This window comes from Anthonomus grandis, chromosome 13 (genome assembly GCF_022605725.1).
Source record: "Anthonomus grandis grandis chromosome 13, icAntGran1.3, whole genome shotgun sequence".
NCBI lineage: Eukaryota > Metazoa > Arthropoda > Insecta > Coleoptera > Curculionidae > Anthonomus > Anthonomus grandis.
Window position 1 is genome coordinate 12083315 of NC_065558.1, and position 20710 is coordinate 12104024.

At 31.2% G+C, this 20710-nt stretch overlaps 2 protein-coding genes across 7 annotated transcripts in view; one reads left to right on the forward strand and one right to left on the reverse strand.

Annotated features, from left to right (window-relative positions):
- Positions 1-2479: 2479 nt before the first annotated feature.
- Positions 2480-7375, reverse strand: LOC126743862 (protein LZIC-like). Its single transcript, XM_050451103.1, has 4 exons — positions 7165-7375; positions 6933-7068; positions 3381-3536; positions 2480-3328 (listed from the first exon to the last, which is right to left on the reverse strand). Exons 1-4 carry the CDS (start codon positions 7263-7265, stop codon positions 3194-3196), a joined length of 528 nt encoding a protein of 175 aa, XP_050307060.1. The 5' UTR covers positions 7266-7375; the 3' UTR covers positions 2480-3193.
- Positions 7376-7594: 219 nt separating this feature from the next.
- LOC126743858 (eukaryotic translation initiation factor 4 gamma 1-like) overlaps positions 7595-20710 on the forward strand; it is a 109953-nt gene continuing 96837 nt past the window's right edge. For 5 of the 6 annotated variants that reach the window (XM_050451089.1, XM_050451090.1, XM_050451092.1 and 2 more), the window contains exon 1: positions 7595-8094. In XM_050451089.1, coding sequence (XP_050307046.1) covers positions 8030-8094 — 65 coding nt within the window. In that variant the 5' untranslated portion in view covers positions 7595-8029. Of the gene's footprint in view, positions 8095-18955; positions 19445-20710 lie in introns of those variants that run through there. The other variant, XM_050451091.1, reaches the window with a different exon arrangement.

A 20710-nucleotide genomic window follows, 5' to 3' on the forward strand; every position in this document is an offset into this window, starting at 1 on the left:
TTTCATGCCCTCCAAATGCATAAAAGCGGTCTATTTTAAAGGTGATTAAATTTCCGAGCATTTAAAACCAATTTTACGAAAAAGTTACTTAAAATAATAAGCGAAAAACTTTGATTTTGATAAAATGTGGTAAAATTGTGTGTATTTTTTCAGTTATTATGCTTTAACTTAAAAACCAGGCCCTTAACAAATGTTTGTTTCATCTAGTTTTCATGCAATAAGCTATGTTAATAAACATTAAATTATTACCGCCACTTACGCTAATAGCAGGTAAAAATTGACAAAAATAAAATCCCTAGACCTATGCAGGTAATATTTGATTAGGTACTAAGGGAGAGGGGTATTTTTACAATAGGGCGAAGTGCGACGAATAAGTCCGCATTATTTGAAATAGGAAAACCACATTTAATTAAAAAAATACTTAAGAATTAAATTCACAACATTTGCTCAAAGTGGCCATCATTGTTCTGATGGCAAGCTATTGCTGTCAATCCAACCTACTGGGTAGCTCTCATAATCATTTCTCGATCCTTCTTAATCTCCTCAGCTGTAACCGCATAATTCTTTAAAGAAGCTCTTCCCTGGTTTCTGGAACTTCCTGGTGAAGTTTCTGCTCCATAGTTCCCCAAAAAAAGAAATCCAGAGAAGTTAAATCGGAAGAACGAGGTGGCCAAACGATTGTACAACTACGTCCAATCCATGGCACATAATTAATATCAAGGTGCACTCTTACTAGTCGGAAGAAATGAGCTGGTGCTCCATCCATTTGAAGATAAGGAGATAAAAAGGTCGCTGCTGCCGAGGCCATATCTGAACACCAACGGAACCTCTTCCAAAAAATCATTCTGAAGAAATACCAAAATTCTTTCGTCGTTTAAGTGGTCGGGCAAGACAATAGGCCTAATCAACTGATCTGCCCAAACATTAATAGAAAACTCTGACTGGAATCCACCAGGCCTAACGGCGTGTGGGTTTTTTGAAAGTGGTCAATTCGGTGATTTTTTATATCGGCTCTGGCGTAAGTGACGGTGATAATTTGTTGTTTATTTATTAGCATAGCTTTTTGCGTACAAACTAGAAGAGAAAAAAAAATTTAGGTGCCTGGTTTTCAAGCTAAAGCATAATAACTAAAAAAATGCACAAAATTTTACCTCATTTTTCATCAAAATTAAAGCTTTTCGTTTATTATTTTCACACTGTATATACATATTAATAATAAATGCAACTGTAAACTATATAAGAAACCATCAGTGATATGGAAATGAACAAATTATAGCGAAAATAAAAAAGCAGAAACTAACAAAAATGTAACCTTACAGATAATTTCAGTTTTTCATTTTTAATTTAAATTAATTACCAGAGTTATCTACGAAGGATTCGAGATTGATTTCATTAAATTCTCTCATCATTTTGGTGATTGGAGAAAAGAAACCGAAATTAGCGTTATGAAAAGGCAAAAGAAATATCAGGATTCTGACGTGTATTATTGATATTGACATTGATTCACACATTTTTCAAAATACCAAGGCAGTGAAAAATGCGATTTAATATTTTATAAAATGTGAGTAACGTAAATCCGAACGAGTCTTCCTTACTATCGGTAATAAATATATCCTTTATTATCTTATAATTAATATAAAAATTCTTGCAAATTTTAATGTCAGTCAATGAAAGTCCGATGTTCTTGAGCTTCAATTGTTTTCAAATGGTTAGAATAAAAAGGTGACTATACAGGCCAGGCATATTCAGGCCTCGAAGGAACAATTGAAAATTTTGAAACAAAAGACAGACAATTTACCAGAGTTACGAATGACAAAACCAAGATTACGCATACCTTTATTGACAATTTCATTATAATGAACAAAAAATGTCAATTGACCATCCAGTAATACACCCAACGTCTCTCTAATGGTAGTAACAGATTTGAGAATTAAACTAAGTCATTTATTACGTAATAATTTACAGCCTATCTCGGAGAACGACCAAATGAAATGCCTAAGCATTTTTAATATTAAGGTCCAAACTATATTAGTTACTGACCATAAAAAGACACTATCAACATCAATTATTGTAAAAGTTGCGCTTCAATTGTGAATTTTATCACCTTGTGCAATTTTAGGTGCTGAACACAACATTCACATTTGTGTTGAACGTCGTTCTGTTTTGTCTGATGATGCCCTTAAGGCGAAATATGTCACCACATAAATACCGCATTAAAGACATTAACTGATACTGTAGATTCAGGCTTTTTATTTCTTATTTTAACCTGCATATTAGGTCGTCTGCAAATAATAAAAATAAATATTTTTATTTTTGCATATACACACATATATTATATCTAGGTGCATATATTGCTGTTCTTTGCTTAACATTGCAAAGAACATTATTGCTATAAATATATTTTATTAGGCACTTTAAAAATATATTGTTTTTTAGATTTTGGATTTGTAATGGATACTCGGGAATAAAACTATTTGAATGTGTACAATTTTTATTTTTAGTTTTGTGGTAAAACAAATTCGCGGTATTAGTATATTTGTAGTATGAAAGTTAAAAAAACTATCATAACAATACATCATTAAAACTTGTTAGATGTTGTGTTTGGTGGGTAAATTGGTCAAATGCTGAAAAAACTATTTGTTTCTGCCAACGTTTCGAAGTATATTTAATTCATCTTCATGGCTCTGCAATAGGTAGAAATGGTGTTTTAATTCCTTTTAAAAGTAGTTTTATAGTTAGTACTGACTTGTCTAGTCTACCGGTTTGTCTTAAATCATATAATTTATGATATTCTAATTATATTAACCAGCTTTAAACTGTGATATCTAGGTTTTCATCCCTGTAATATGTACTGTTTTAAGTTAACACGAGAAAATACGATTTCAGTACGTGTTTTTTACAGTTTTTTTCATTCCCCCCTTCTTAAAACTCTATGACTTGCAAATTATCCTTTATATACGTAAATGTTACCTTAATTTTTTTAACAAGCATTTTATAAAAAAAAGAAATCAAAACACAATTTTACCCACAAAACACCACATCTAATTTACAATCTTTGGTCACCAATCCACAGGAATAATTAAAACTTATCTTCCTACAAGGAATGTTAACGTAAAATATTAACACATAAAATAAACAAAGCTTTTTGTGCTTGACAGTCTTAAAGTTCTATCAAAAAATTATCTGTTAACACCTAATTATCATCCTTAATTTCCAGAAACTCAATATTTTTAAAATCACCAAACTCATGACGGCTTTTCTCTAGAAACTGCAGTTCGTCTCTTGAGAGTTGTTCATTTAATTGTCTTAAAGCTAAAAGAATTTCTCCCTAAAAAATATTATATATAAAAACATTCTCTTAGATATTAACTTTTGATCACCTTTTGTCTATCCCTAGTTTCAGCCGATAATTTGTTGAGCTTAACTTGTTCGTCAATATCTTTTAGCCTCTCCCTAAGTTGTTTTGAGTCACGTTTCCCAAAAAGTAGGATTACTTCTGGCGTTTTAAATGCTTTGGCTATTGCTGCTTGTGTAGCCTAAAAAGTAAATAAAATATTTTCCAGGTTGGATTATATTTAAACTAATTGCTTGTTTATTAAATTATTATTTCATGATCATTATCACATTATTTTTACCCTCTTGGGGATCTCTGAATGGTCATGCTTAATTACTCCATTTTAGTGTCCATGTTTATATAGTCTATACTATATGGCAATTTTCCCAGCTCAAATAAGATATTCTTTAAAAGCTTGTAAAAGTATATACATATAATAAATTCTAAATAAAATATTAGTTTTAACTGACAAAGTTTTGTTGCATACAAAGTCTTAATACTAAAAAAAATAACATAAGTGGACAGTACAATTATTATCCCTTTACATTGAAGTACACAAGATACATTAAGTAATTTAAAACATTCACAAAACAATCGAAAATTCAAACATTCAAATGTAAAAAAACTATATGCAGTAGTCAAGACTCAAACTGTGGTATGTAAATATAAGAGCAAAAGTAGCAAGTCAGTTATTAAAAAAAATTAGGGCCTTATAAGTTTTCCTCTGATGAAAGTAAGCTTTTGCTAATACCTTCTTAGTGCTTTCCAAATTCTTTTCAGTTACTCTCTTAACAATAAGGGAAGATAATTAAGAGAGAATAAGAATAACACAGAAAGTAGTGCTAGCAGTATAGATTTTCACAGCTCAAACAATTAATAAGGTATTGTTTAGAAATTTCTGAGAGTATACATACATATATATTTCACCAATTTTTTGACAATTTTTCTTGAGCTGCGAAAAGCATTTGATACTGTCCATCTAAATTTATTAATCTTTAAAATGGAAGTGTACGGTTTTCGAGTAGTAGTATTGCAGCTGTTAAAGGTCGTATCCAACGAGTTACTATTGGTACTAGTGAAAGCTTACAAAGAATTGTGTGGAGTCCCCCAAGGAACTGTTTTAGGACCGGTGCTGTTCATTCCGTACTTGAATGATTTTCTGGATCATGAGGAGGATTTTGAAATTGTCTCTTTTGCAGACGGTAGTGTGTGTCTCATAAATGGTAACACTTGGGAAGAAATAAAGATTAAATGCCAAAAGAACTTAAAATGGGTTAAAAATTGGCTAGGCCTAAACGTCTTAAGTCTTAACTGGGAAAAAACAAGTCTTACCATTCCACATAGATTCTCCATCAAAACCACAGTTGGAAAACTTAATAATAGTACACGAAGATGATTAAAATGTATATGTAGTAAAATGTATGTACAAAAACGCTACCATGCAAATGCGTTAATAACGTTGAAATGGTCCAGAAAATAAAATATTTAGGTATTATTTTGGATAGCCACATGCATTTCAAATATCGACGAAGAAACGCTACGCGCTGGTGCACGAGTTGTTTTAGTAGATGTCTTCTTTTCCATAGTTAGGCGATGTTGCAAGACTGTGAATGTGCTCTAACTGTTTATTCATTTAAAAATTTATGTTTTCACTTAGTTGTATTTTCAACAATTATTGAATAAACTATTTTCGAATTGAATTTTGAATACAAAGTTCTAAATAAAAAAATGCTTTAATTTAACTAGCCAAGTGCATACAAAGTCTTATTTCATACAGTGCAATTATTCCTTTATATTGAAGTATAGATACATCACAAAATAAAACAAGTAATTTAAAAAATTCACAGAACAATCCAAACATGTAAATGTAAAAAAAACTATATGCAATAGTCAAGACAAAAAGTGTGGTAAATATACAATGAAAAGTACATAGTCAGTTATGAAAAAAAAAATAATTCAGGGAGTCATGAAAGTATTCCTCTGTGAAAGTAAGCTCTTGTTATTAGTTTTTTTAGGTGCTTTTCAAATTTTTTTTGAGTTACTCTCTTAACAATAAGAGAAGACAATTAAACATTTAACTTCCAATATAAATTATAGATATTTTGACTTCATCAAACTTTGCGATTGGCAAACATAACAGTTTGTGAGTATTGTATGCCTGTAAGAAAAAAATATAATTATTTCCAGAATTTGAGAATGAAGCTGGTAATATTAGGCTAGACACAAAAACACAAGAATTGGGACGCTGTTTTGGGGAAACTCTATGGATGTTTTCACTGTCTTTTAATAACAAAAAGTGGTTAATAGGGTAATTACTGATTGCAAAGATGTCATACAGTAAACCATGTAGAATTAACTTTAAAAAACTGCTAGTAATGGCTATGCTGTCAGTTTTTATTTTTGAATTTTTCTTATATGTGAAGAACAACCTATCTAAATTTATTACTTGTCAAAATTTACATTCCTATAACACTAGAACAAAATCATCTTTTTCCAGACAGCATTAAGCTTATGCAGTTAAAAAAATTTTAAATAAGGATAAGAACATTAATTTCTCTGTTTCATACAGATCACAATTTTTGGATAAACCACTGGAAATTGAATGAATGTTAAACATTGCTTTGATTGGACCTATTTTCCAAGATTCATCATTCATCAGCTATGTTTTTAGGTTAAAAAATTCAATTTTTCATTGTTTCTTTGTAAATGAAGCAAATAACAATTCTAGATTGATTAAAACATGGCAAGCACTGCTTTTCTTTATAACATTCTGGACAACACCCCCAAATGAGACATTTACATTATTAAATGGTAATAAATTTAGTGAGACACTGCCAGTAGCAGATTGTATAAAATCAGTTAGAGATTAGAGCTTCACAAAATTTTACATAATAATCAATATGTAGTCCTTAGAAAGTTACAGTACTTGAAAGGGAAATACATTGTCACTCACAGCTATAACTTTGTTTTTATAAACTTTCTGTAACTTCAATGGGTAACTAAAAATGCTTTGGTCATCCTTCACTAAATTTATTTAAAAATGATTAATCCTACATGTTTCGGACATATAACATGTCCATCATCAGGGATCTATAAAGAACCAAGGAAACTTATAAGATAAAAATTCAAAGTGTTAAAATACAAAAAGGAAATAAAATTACTTACATAAATTGAGGGTTTTCATCAATATATATTAAAACTAAGTGCTTCCAGAAAGGTCAAAAGGTTAAAACAACTAACAATGAATAAAAATGGCATCTACAATAATGTTAAAAAGCTTAATTAATTAACAAATAAATAATTGGATGTTGAAGATATAAAACTTACAATAAGATGCATGAGAAAGAGACTAAAACTGGATCTACACAAACATTAAAATCACATGATTACAACACTACAACAATTGTTAGGTAAATAAGAAATGTCAAAAGAACCATATAAATTTTCAAAAGATAGGTAGGATTTAAAATATGGTACCTGTAATTTGCAAAAATAGACTTTAATAAGTTGGCTATTTCTCTAACTTGTTTAGCCAAGTATTTTTCTCAAATAATCTCCCTTATATTTCCTAACTATAGAGAAGTGCCTGAAAGCTTACCATTTGTGTAGCATCAACAGAAGTAATCAGGGAGATGTCACCTTTTACTAACTTAGCAAGACTCAAGTTTAGTTCTTTTAATTGATCCATTGTTTCTGCTTTGGTTTCATTATAGTCCTCAAAATCCATGTCACCTCTAGAATTTATATAGATTTTTGGAGTTTAAATTTGTATTTAATGCTTGGGGAGTAGAGGAACAAAGTAATATAAGTAAAACTATAAACAAACCTACTTGCAGGCCTCTAAATCAGCCAATTGTTCTACAAGTCTATCCAGCTGATTCTTGATGTTTTCCTTAAGTTTTTCGGTTTCATTTTTTCCGCAGGAGGACATTGGTAGTTGCTGTAATCTTTCAACTTAAGCTGTTAATATTTATTATTTTCAATAAAGTAAATAAATATTCAATTTGACAAATAGTGCAAAAGAGACAGAGATAAATATTGAGGTTAGTTTGTTTATTTTGCCACGTTTGACATTTCAATGTGCCGGCTCATTATCCAATCAACGACCTACGGCTTTTATTAAAGAGAGAGAACATGACAAATGGTTTGTTGAAAAAAAGAAAGGGATAATAAACCCTCGGTCGTAGCTCGATGCGACTCTGGGGAAATTAGTTTTTCCCCAATAAGTTGGTTGACAGATGACGTTTCGTCAGGAGTGCTTTTTGTCAGAACGTGAAAGCCGCGTGTCACACAAAAAATAATTTTTCCTTTATTTTGCTTAACAGAAACTGACGATTTTTATAAAAAACACAAAGACTGAATACTGGTGGCGAGCCGTTTCTTCTTTGAAGAGCCGCGTGCATGGCGAAGCCCTGGACATTTTAAAGTTAACATGTTATTCGTCTAATATTCCGCCATTTTGGAATTATCTTAACCTTTGATAAAGAAAGTTGTTAGATAAGCTTTTTTCACCCCAATTTCGAACCAAAATTAACGTTAGTTGTAGTTCGTGATTAATTATTCGTTTTAAAATGTTATTCGTACCACGGAGGATTTAAGTGAGTGTTTGTGGTGCGCCAATTATCGTGAACATATGCATATACGAAAATCCAGTCTGTGGCGCCCGACTTGAGGGACCCAGAGCCCCAAGGTAACATGAGCAGTAACCAGAAACAGCCGGCCGCAGGAGGGCCACAAACTCAAAGATACAATAACTCACCGTATCCTTTTTTTTCAACAGAAAATCTGCACACCCATCTGTCAAATTGGTGTCAGGAATTTTCATTAGAAAATAATTAGGTTCCATTTGAATTTCTCCTTTTATATTAGGCAAATTTAAAGCGTAACAATTTGCTTAAACTTAAATTTAAATGTGGTGTGTTAATCAAAATCAGGTAGAATGTGCTTACTGGGTTGCATTGGTTCAGAACAGTGGTGGGTAAACCTTCTGTAAATGTACATTCACCATCACCTGTAAATGCAGCAGTGTAATGTATTACTTTTAATTATAGCCATATGGCAAACCTTAACAGTACAATTCTAAATTCTTTAAAATCACTTTTAAAAATCAGTTTTTTCATGTTTTAAAGCTGATTTCTCAGTAATTGGTAGTGATCATTCGGTTTATTTAGCCATAATTGTTGTTGCATCATATGACTAGTAACCATTTTGTTCAGTTCAAAGAAAGTGTATTTGTTACAAGCATAAGAATATAATAATGGTGGCACAAATACCTTTATATTCGTACATGGACGGAATTGAATATCTACACAAAAGGTGAGGAGTTTATTTAGGGGTTTATCCCGGGTGTAGTACTTGTTATTTATTATTCATTTCACAATTTCCATTGTTATTAGTATCAATGTAGTCAACTGTTGTAAAAAAAAATAGGTAGTGTAAAACATTATAAGAATGGTTATCCTTTTTGACATATTTAGTACATTTCAAGGAGCAAAATTTTAAGTTATGTCGCATGCGCGCGCCACCTCCTGTTTTTCTGTTGCCACTGTTGCCAAAATGTGTACATTGCTTCAGGCTAATACCTAATACTAAGATGGGGTTCATTGATTCAACAAAAATTTTACTTTTATGAGTCAACCTAAGGCACTAACATGGACAATTATTGTCTATTGATTGATAAGCTTTATCAATATGCAAATACATGAATAATAGAGTTTATGTATTAGGAAGGATATGTACAGGGTCTTTCCCCATAATATTGACCGCCCCTCTACAGGGGTTAGGTGAAAAGTACAAAACTTTTGAAGTTTGACTTAAAAAGAGCAGAATTTTCTGATTTCAAATATATTAGTTTAGCTACTTTTAATTAAACCGTTTTGGAAATATCAGACTCCAAACTTAAAAAAAATAACATACCGGAGGCTAACATATCTTGATAGGTATTGTTAATGTTTCACATTTATTAGAAAACAAGTGATTCAGAAGACATTATTATTTTGCCATTTTGTAAGATAAATGAATTAAGTAGGTAAACCTTAAGATTTAATATTTATTGTGAGAGTTTTTTTTTCACAAAAATACATGATTTTAATTATTAATTAACTTTAAATTACCATACATGACCACCACCATTATTAATACAATTTATATAATCTTGTTTAATTTTTTGTATCCTATTATTTATAAATTGTCTATTATTTTGGTTAATATAATTTATAATAGAATTATTTGTTTCCTAGTAAATGTCAAAGAATAACAGTGCACTGCTCACCAAGATCTTCAATATTTAATTTTTTTAAAGTTTGGAGCGCGATATTTCCAAAATGGTTGAAAGTAGTTAAACCATATGTATTTGAAATCGCAAAATTCCTCTAGTCAAAAAGTCAAATACAGGGTGTTCCATAAGAAAAAACTAACCATCTGTCAAAATTTGACTTTCCTCAAAGAGAAAATGTTGACATCAGATTCAAAAATTTAAGTAAAAATTCAAAAGTTTTGTATAATTTTTTTTTAAATAAATTTTCACCTTACCACTGTGGAGAAGCGGTTAATATATAGGGAAAGACCCTGTACATTGAGTTTAAGTGATATATATTTCATGCTTTGGTGCTTCGAGAAGCATACAAGTTGAACATGTTTTATGAAAATAAGCAGATTTTTTTAGGGTATAATTTGCTCACCGAGTTCTATAGCAGTATAACTTGAAAATACTATTAATGATATAAAACTGTATTTTGATTAAATTTACACTACTGAGGGATAAGTAAGATTTACTTGGATTATCAGATGGTTTTGTGGGATAGTGTTCTACACAATTATTATATTAATAATTTTTATTATTTTACGAATTTCTGTACTTACTATAGCGGGATGTCTAACATATCTTACTTTAGTGATTTTTTCCCTTATTAATGCATGCTGCTTGAAGGCTGAATTTAATATATTGAACAATATTTAAGAACTATGCTATAATTTTTTCTTAAATCTGAACACAAAACATATTAACTTTTTAATTTATTTGGCCCTAAAACATCATTTGTGATAATTTTTAATATTTTAAACAATCATCTCAGAATTAAATTTGTCAGAGTTGTGTCTATAGAACTCGGTGAGTGAATTTTGTGTAGTTAAAAATGATCTGTTAAATTCATAGAGGGAACTCTTTTATTAACAGTAAATACATATGTTCTCCCAAATTATGTTAATTCAGATAATCTAAAATGCCTGTTAGGTATAACACCATAGTAAATAGTAAAATTTAAGTATTTCTATTTTACAAACCAGGCCAGTGAGATCTATTTCTGTTTTTTTTAATTCAACTACATGAGGACTTAATTAACCACTATTATATAATTTAGTGAAAACTCAGTTTGGCTTCTGTAAAATGAGTTTAATAAGAGGTTTTTACTTTGTACATTAAACAGATGTTTATTATTGCCTCAACTTTTGCCAACCTTGGAAAATTTTAGATATTTTCTATTGACTGATTATTTATAGAAAAATAGTAATTATTCATGAGAAATATCTATCAGCTATTTTACAGTTCTATTTTTATTTCTGGAAAGCACTAAGAGACTATGTGAATATGTCAAAGAGTTTGGGTTAAGTCATTATTTTTAACTCTTTAATTTTGAAAAAAGTCTATTGCTTTTTGAATATTATATTTTGACAGATTTGGGTGTAGATTGATGATAAAGGGAGTAAAATAATTGATACATACAAGCATCATGGTAAGTTAGATTCTATCCAGTGCATTTACCTACTACAATATTGAATAAAATATGGATATTGTGTAGTCACCAACATGGAAAGTTTTACATTTTTTCTGCTCTAGAGAAGGTAGAATTTCGAAGATTGCTGTGAAATTGTAGAGGTAGGTGAATGAATAATTTATTATAATGTTTTCCACAGCAATATAGGCTTAATTTATGCATCATGGCATTATTTATACAATGTTTATTAATTTCAAAGAATACTAACTACTACCTTATATTATTTTTTACCCTACATACAAAGTCTTAATAAGTGGCTATACAAACTATAAGTAAACATATCCTGTAGCAGTGAGTGTGTCATAACACTGGTATTTAAAATTCATTTGGTGAATGCCTTGGCATGCACCAAAACATATATACACTTTTATAGCCTAACAGGTGGATGTTGATAATGCAGCTTACCTTTATTATGATCTCATAGAATGTTGCCTTGTGGCACATTGTACGATTAAGAGCCTGCCTAACTAATAAAAGTTAATTTATCTGCTCTTGAGGTAAACATCTTAATAGGTTTATTGACCCTATGCTTGAAAGAACCATATCAGAAGCTTGTAATATTGTTATAAAAGACCCCTCTATAGATAGATTGTTTAAATAGGGAGTTGAGTACCTTAAGACTGGAAGATAATAGTATTATGACTAATTTTATCATTAATTTAAAAATGTTCCTTGAATATTTTCATGTTACATTTACTGTATTGTCTACTGCTATTATGAGTTCCAAGAAAAGTTGGACAATTGTATGAATTTGCCATTGGTATTAAGTTGTTTTTTCATATTCATATATTATGAAAGTCATTATGTAATTTTTTACATGTTTTTATTTACAACAAATGAGCAAGTAGCATCATAAAATTTAAGAAACACCCCCTAATAGCCAAACAGGCTAAATTTCTCTCTCTTCATAACTCATGAACAACTGTTTTCTTTCAAATGTCAACTAAACAATTTTGAATGATTTCTCTACAGCATGCAAATATAAAAATTACCGTCCATATCCTTATATAGACATATGCCATGGAGCAATCTTTGCCTATAAGGAATACTACACTAAGTTATAAATAACGAAACATTCATTTGATGTTTCTTTTTCATTTCTTGGTTTGCAAATTCCATGGTATATGTTGAAGTGAATCTCCAATTAAATTTACTTGTATACTGGTTTACTTTTAAGTTGGCCTTCATATAACAGGTTCTTATTTTTATTTTATGACGGATTTAGGTGCACAATCATACACAAAAGCAGAATTTACTTCTACTACTCTACAACTTGTTTAGTAGATCTGATCCAACTTTTTTTTTCTACCTGCTCCTATTGTTTTACTGACTATTTTATTATCTCTTTACACTCGCTAATAAACTATTTGAAATATTTTTTTTATATTATTTCCCTGGTCAAGAATATACATTTTTATTTATCATATGACTAGTGTCCCAACAACTTGATACAGAACTTTTATGTTGAGGTGTATAAATATAAATATTTTGTGAAACAGACTTAAATTGGAAATATTTGAGTAATACTACACATTTAGGGCCGGTATTATAAAACTATTTTGCCACATAACTTACAGTTAGCTTGTGGAATAGTCACATGTAACAGTTAACTTCAAAATGTAGAAGTTTACTTTATGGGGTGGATGGGGTATCAGTTAAAGTTAACATTATAAAAAAATCCTGGTTTTTGACATATATTCTGTCAATAAGTTTGAATATAACTAGCTTCTATATTCCGCAATATATAGCTGGAGGTTAAAAAATAAAATTATCTCCTCAAGACTACTGGACTGTCAAGCATCTGATATGTCATATAAAATGCCACCATTTTTCATAGTTCTTTAGTTTGTAGTTGCTTTCTTTCTAGAAGCATATCTACGGCCAAGCCAATCCAAAATAAAAACACGAAAATTTTATCTTTTGACAGTAGCACATAGCCCTAATAAATAACGTCTCAAAGAGGAAGAAGAAAAAATGGGACGTTTATAAAACTCACATTTTATTGCTAGGGGTAACTTGATGGTTAAAGTTAACTTTTGAAAAATATTTATAATACTGGCCCTTAGACAACACTATGGTCAAATTCACTTGTTTTAATAAAGCTTGGTCTGAATTGTCTTAAAATGTTATTGCTCTTACCTTATGATTCTAGACTTGAGTATTATATCTTAGAATGTCATTTATTTCGTTTCTGATTTTTGGGTTTGCCATGGATAATTGTGCCTAAAAAAGCGTTAATTTTTTTGAAATATGTTTTTACGTCGTTATGTGAACTACATCCGAGGACGTCATTATATCATTGTTTGTTTTATATTGGTTATGTGAGATTGTAAGTTTTTTAGGAACTCTACTTCATTTAATTGCAGTGTTAACTTTTATTCATATATATAAATGTTTTTCTTACATCATTATGCTCATACTAAATAGATTACATTTTATTTCGAGTCAATACGATTGTTGGATCTGAAATGGAAAACCATGCCTAAAAATGAGCAAAAGTATCTTTTTTTTTGTTTTCCACCACCAGTGCAGTGTGTCTCAATTTTTCAATCAATTTTTTTCAATTTGGGAGTCTTGGGTGTGACATTCTTGTCATTTCATTATGTTCATTAGAGGTTAGTATCGTCATTTTACTACGATTCTCTACTGTTTTTGGTTCGAAAGTCGTGTCAAAACGTAGGTTCTAATTTTTTTTAAATTTCTACCGCATTTCAAATACTTAAGTACGATATGATGGTGATGAAATATTATACTTTTTTAGGTAATTGTGTACCCTATAGACAAATAATGTAATTTATTTGCGATTCGCTACAATCGTTGGTCTAAGATGGGCAAATGATTAAAAAGTTAACGACTATTTTACACCGACCTGGGAATGGGCAATGGCACCCTATGTGTCTGCCTTGTGGAGTAAAAAGACAAATCCTGACAAACTGCCACCATATTTCTTGTGTATTAAATATACTGTTTCAAGTATAAATACAAATAGAGTCTTACATGAATCTGTAGCTTTGGGTTTATTCATGTACCTAATTGCCATTTTTTGCAACACAAATAATGTATGCATTAAGTGTTTAGAACAAGAAGCACAAAAAAATATTCCATATCGTAAATGCGATTCAACTAATGCAAAATATGCCTGTTTAGTCATACCTTTATCCAACTTATTAGAGATTATGCTAATTGCAAAGTAGTTTGATGTAAGTTTTCTACCCAGTTGTTCAATATGTTGTATTATCTTATTTGAATGTCTAAGAATTTAATATTTGATGTAGTGCTGGTACTGGTGGTACTGGTTTTTGAGACATTAAAACAAAGTTTATTTGAATAGCACCAAGTTTTAATTAGAGTCACGATTAACAATTTTTGCCAGGATGTAGCCAGGAGAGTAGCATCATCCGGGAACAAAGTAAAGATCCCCGAAATCTTTACATTAAAATTGATACATTAAAACATTTAAAATTGGGCCAAGAACCGAACCCTGAAGTACATCATCATTCAAGGTTTGCTGGATAGAGGAAGCACCATCAAAACTTGACTGTTCTTGTAGCGTAGATGTGAAAATCTTCATGAGAGTTGTAGAGATTGATATTTTGCTTAACGTGAAACAAACACTGCATAATATACACAGAAGGTAAAGTTAAAATGTTTTCCGAAGATTTTAACTTTACCTTCCGAAAAAACCGAAGATTATACGGATGCTTTTTCTTTGCTGGCCAAATGGCTTTTATCAATTTGACGCGAATAACCCCAGACAAGAATAGCTGTAAGCATAAAAGCTGTATACATGCTCTTAGCAGTCTATCTCTTTAAATCATGTGGACTAGATGTCTGAATAAGAAGGTTTTTTGATAGATTTACAAGGTGTTGTTCCCAGGTTAATGCAGCATCCAAATGTACACCTGGACATTTAGGTTCCGTTCCACATTCAGACGATTAATATTTTTGATTTTGAATTGTTTAAAGATAGGCGATTTGCCAAGAACCATTGAAATCGATTTTTTTCTAAAGTTTTGTAATTAAGATTATCAACTTCTGAGCAGTGATAGCTCATATAAAAAGTTGTCATCAGCAAATAACATGATGTTGACATATTCACGTTAAGAATAAGCTAGGTCATTTATCAAAATGATCTTGTTTTTTAGAATTGCATCGGTTGAAATGGACATATTGATCTCGATCAGAGAGATACGAGTCATGAAGCTGAATGGCGTAATCTTGAAAAATGTAGAAAGACGGATGGTATGTGTGATGCAATCAAATGATTTTGTGAGGTCTAAAAACAATGTAAGAGTATTAGGATATTTCTCAAAATCTTCCAAGATAATACTAGTGAAGTAGTCAATAGCCTAAGCTTGTGGACGGTTGTTTTTTCGGAATTCAAATTGATTTATAGCGAACAGTTTGTAAGTGTTTGTTAATTTGATTTTTTCGAATATATTTCTAAATATTTGACAATATTGGCAACAGAGATATGGGACGATAATAATTGTTGCAGTCATCAATTGAGTCTTTATTCTTGGATAGCTTTGCAGTTTTGAAAACTTCAGAAAATGTATTGCAAGCTATAGATTGGTGTAAAAATACAGTTAAACTATTATATTTTTATGATTTTTGTGTTAGCACCCTCTGGATCTTTGCTGCTATTTTTTTATTTATGAGAAACTTAACAGAATGAGACTTAAAAGATGGTATGTTTTTCATTAAAATAGAATTTAGATAAGGGTCTGTTGAGAATTTTGAAGTTTATTCGTCGAATTTTTAGTGGTTGAACAAAATGTCAACATCAACTTTTGATTTTGGGTTAAAGGTATCATTTTTGTTTTGTTATTGATCAGCTTTCACATAGCATGTAGAGGGTTACTGATTTTTTATAAATTCGTCATTTCCTTTGATTTTTGCATGTCTAATAGATTTTCTGTATTATATTGTACTCAGTTAGATAAAATCTTAATTTTTCAGTTATGGTTTGAATTGTCTTGAAATGGCTTTAGTTTTCCGCATTTAACTCACTTTTCCATCGTCTTTTTAATATCCCTCTATCTCAAAAGCACTTTAAAAAGGAGCTTAATATAATTTTTCAAATTGCTCGGAATAATGGTTATCCTGACAAAATATTAAATTCTCCTTTAACAAAAATTGAAATGGGCCATAAATAAATAATATACACAAAATCGGTGTCGTTTACAGAAACATATCCTATCAACTTGCCAAGAGTTTGTCGAGGGACTCCAATGAGCGATTGCGTGTTTGTTTTAGGAATTCGAGTAATTTGTCTAAATCTCTAGTCAACACCAAAGATAAAATTTCCGTCACACACAGATCTGGTATTTACAGACTAAAATGTTCTCATCCTGACTGCAATGTGTGCTACATCGGACAAAGTTGAAGGAGAATCGAGACGAGGGTCAAAGAAGATATTAAACTCATTGAAAAGAATATTAACCGATTTATATAACCAATACCTCTTCTCCTTTCGCCAATTATATTATTGAGGCTGGACATGGGTTCGAGCCTGAAGCAGATACCAAAGTGCTCCACGTTTGTCAGAAGGATTTAAAGTTGGATCCTTTGGAAATCCTTGAAACAAATAAAGCCAACCAATCTCCGGTTTACACTTGCGTTAATGAGCAAACTAAATTTGAGAGCAATACTCTCTAATTCCTTAAGTCCTAATAGTAACATTTGATTTTACGCAGCTGTAAAGGAACATATTTAACACACATTTATTTATTTATTTTCACTCTATAGTACTACAGTCCGATGGTTCTCTCTCACTCGCTCCCAGTACTGAGTAGAAATCTGCTAATCCGAGATTGTTCAATTTTGTTGTAATTTTAACTGTTTACTAGGTGTCGTGCAATGTACCATTCAAGAATTATTGTTTATAATTTGTGTGTGTGTCAAGTAACTCTGTAAGCTTTTTACAATTTTACAACTTTAGAGTAAGTTTCGTAACTTAACCGATTCCTCCGGTTGTGCCGGTTACCGTTCCATAACTATACAATTTCTCAAATTTTGAAAAATTGGTTGCAAGTGTCAACCGAAACGACCGATAATTTTTTTCGGTACCTTCGGTTATTCCTACAGATGTCGTGGATTAAACGTACTTATATTCTGAGATTATTTTACGACATCTGGAAATCCTGTGTTTATAATGAACGTCTTTTTATTATCATAAAAATTTATAAAAACTACTATTTAGGCCTGGCGAGGTCTAACATAGCTATTCAACCTAACCACTGATTAAAAAAAAGAACAACTATAATATTATAATATAATGTTTGTAAGTTATGTTATGGAGTTTTGGTTTGATTTTTTCATGGTTTTTCCTGTTTATGAAATTTAATCATTTTATCGTTTCATTCTATTCATTGCATTCAATACACTAGATTGCAATTCAAATCCAGGACTTAATCTTGATATAATGGAGCTATGTATTTATATATTTTTTTAAAAAGGTACAAACCTCAATTTTTGAAAAAATTATTATGCGCAGGACCCATTTCTTCATCATCGCTACTTCTAGAACTTTCACTGCTTAGTAGCAGGATCTCAAATATACCAACAACATTTGCATTCATAATTGGTAATGTACCTTTAATCAAATATGCTGACTTAAACATAGAGTAAACAAAAATACAATAAAAGAAACAAATATGAACACATAAAAAATAAATTGATCAATAAAATTAAAATATTAAAATTTATAAAACATTTAAATATCACATAAAGCATAATAAAAACAGAATAGCATAACTTTAGAATAGTAGTAACTAAAATTGGCCAAAATCTGTGTCGTAATTATTCATCATGCAATACTCCAAAAACCACCCTAAATTAACTTTTTTTTGCCTCAAATCTGAACCTCCCACAGTAAGTCAATAAAGTCAAATAAACCTAAAAATGGTCCAAGTATTCTTCTATAGTGTAGTAGCCTTTTACAACTAACATCTTCCTTGCTCTCCTAAATAACTTAGAAGAAAGTGTCTTACGAAGAGGCCGTGAAAGATGGTTTAATATTTTTTTACTTTCATAAAAAATTGAATTTATGGTTAAGGAAGTAGTAGGGATTAGTAAATTTATATTATATGAGGACCGAGTATTATTAACATTTTCCGATTGGATAACTATAGAATACTTCTTATGAATCAAGCAAACAGTATAAATAAAGCTGGAAGAGTCAAGATTTTCTGGATAATAAAGCGAGCTTTGCAAGACTCATGATACTTAAGAAGATACCTATAACACAAAAATGGAATTTATAACCTAATATCAACAAACGAAAACAGGACCAAACCAACAAGAAGCCAGAGCGTTCCATTTCAAACTGATATTTTCAGGAACAGTAAAAATACCGCTTCTAAGGACTTTCCCTAGTAACTTCAATTTTCAAACTCATTTCTATTCTCCAATAATGAGTCTGGCAAGAATAATCCTGTCATGTAATGGGGTTAAATGTACTTTTTTTGGGATTCTATTTGATTTAATTCTTCCATTGCTCATTTTTTGCCTTACCGTTTTCAATTAGGTTTTTCTATTAAGGGTCTTAAAAGCTTCTAAGATTTTTTTCTCATTTTTTTATATGGAGCTGATTATTTGACATATGGAGCATGATTTCTGTGCGATTCTCTACATTTGACATTGTTTTCCATTATGCTTATAATAGGTATAGTACTTGCATTACATCCCAAAGAAATCCCTCCTGAATCTGTGGCAACGTCGCGATTCCGACGAAAATCGCGAAGCAAATGTGCCATGGTGTAAACGCGAGACAGTCGATACAATGGTGCTTCTCACGAAATATTTTAAATTGTAGACGTTTTTTTTGTAATCACGGAAAATATTTTCATTTGTTAAACGCTGGACATTAATCAAACCGAGGTGCTTTAGTGGTTCAGTTCCCACGTTACCGTTTTGTCGCGCCGTAGGCTCCTAAAAACGCCCTTTATCGATTTTTCTCGGAAGAGATATTTGACTTGTTAAGCGCCATGTGGATTGTGTTTGAGTTACATGAGACCTAGTTACATCCCCAACCACCAGTGTGTTCCTGACAAATCAACCGGTTAATGTAGATTGTAGATTTTAAAGAGAAGACCGGAATGCCATCAAGAAGAAATACATCAGAACACAAATTAAATCATGATGATTTTGATAATTTTGAAATTCACGTTTCCCAGATTGGACAAAAAAGCATGCAAGGAGTAAATTATTGATTGGGTTTCTTTTTAAAAAATAACCATGGTGTCGAGATTTGTGCCTAGCGGGCCGGTCAAGCAAGACGGCCTTTGCCTCCTTCCTCCTCCACCCCCTCACTATAGGATCATGGCACCACAACGTAAGTGCTCTTTTTCTTTACTTACCACTATCGAAATCCCTTGCACGTGCTTAGATGAAAAATCAATAGCGGTGCCGTTGACCAATAGGGTAACGTCTGACTCGCATGCATTCTGAATTATTGCAAAATTCTCAGCCGGGGTTTTCGTCCTTGTCTGATTATTGCGGCACGACAAGGACAACTTCAGACAGTGCCCTTAGAAAGGGTCTTGCAACCCGTGGTGTGAAAATAAATGATTTTTATACCACGTTGCCACCTACCACCCAACCATGGGCAAGTGACTAAGCGATATGTTTGTAACCGAATGGTTTACCTGAGGGTAGGTCGAGCCTTTACAGCTGCGTCGAGTTTTCAAGCAGGGTTCAAAGATCTGTTATTTTTGCCGGACAAAGTCGTTTATATGGGAGCAAGAAACCCGACAGACACAAAGATATTCATTTGTCCGTTTTTTGTTTATTGTTTTGACGAAAATGTAATTACGCCGGGTTGAGTTCGGATTCCCGGAATTTTTACATCATGGGTTTATTTGACTTAGTTTAGGGTTGTTAACTGATAAGATAATTTAGCTCGCGATTTTTATTTTATTTTCTGTCTCATTAAAATGTTACAGGGTGTTCGTTTTTACATATATATTTTAGGAAAAAAAGTCGGTAACAGTACAAAACGGATTTCTGCTATTTTACTATATAAGAAAATATTTCTATATAGGTCTTTTCTAATGTCTTTATTAAACATAAAACTGTCGACGCTGTTTTAAAAAAGTGTTTTTTTTTTGTGGTTTTTTTTACCCTAGAGGCTTCTGGGACCCAGGAGTGGATAGGGGTGCTGGGTGGCGTAAATTAACTATAAAATAGAGTGAAAAGGCATCTGTACTACATACCTAAATACAAAAAAAATTACAGGGTGTTTTTTAACAAAATAAAGGTTAATAAACCCTAAAAAAACAAAATCTTCTGCACATTTTTTCAAAAGATATAATGCAAAAACTCCACAACAAATGAAAGTTTATTTCCGTTTATTCACTGATCCAGGGCGTCGTTGCCGTATGTTGATGCTCTGCCAATGTTGAGGCTCTTCAGGTTATATTTGTTTAAATTTTGTATAACTATTTTATTGAAATATACAATATAAATCCCAACAGGCTTTTATCACAATCGAATTATTGGTCGCATTGAGCAATATCATACAATATTTTCCAAATTTTCCTCCGATTTATTCCTTTGAAATAAGCTAAAATAGGGGTCTAATCTTGACTATTTGATGTTG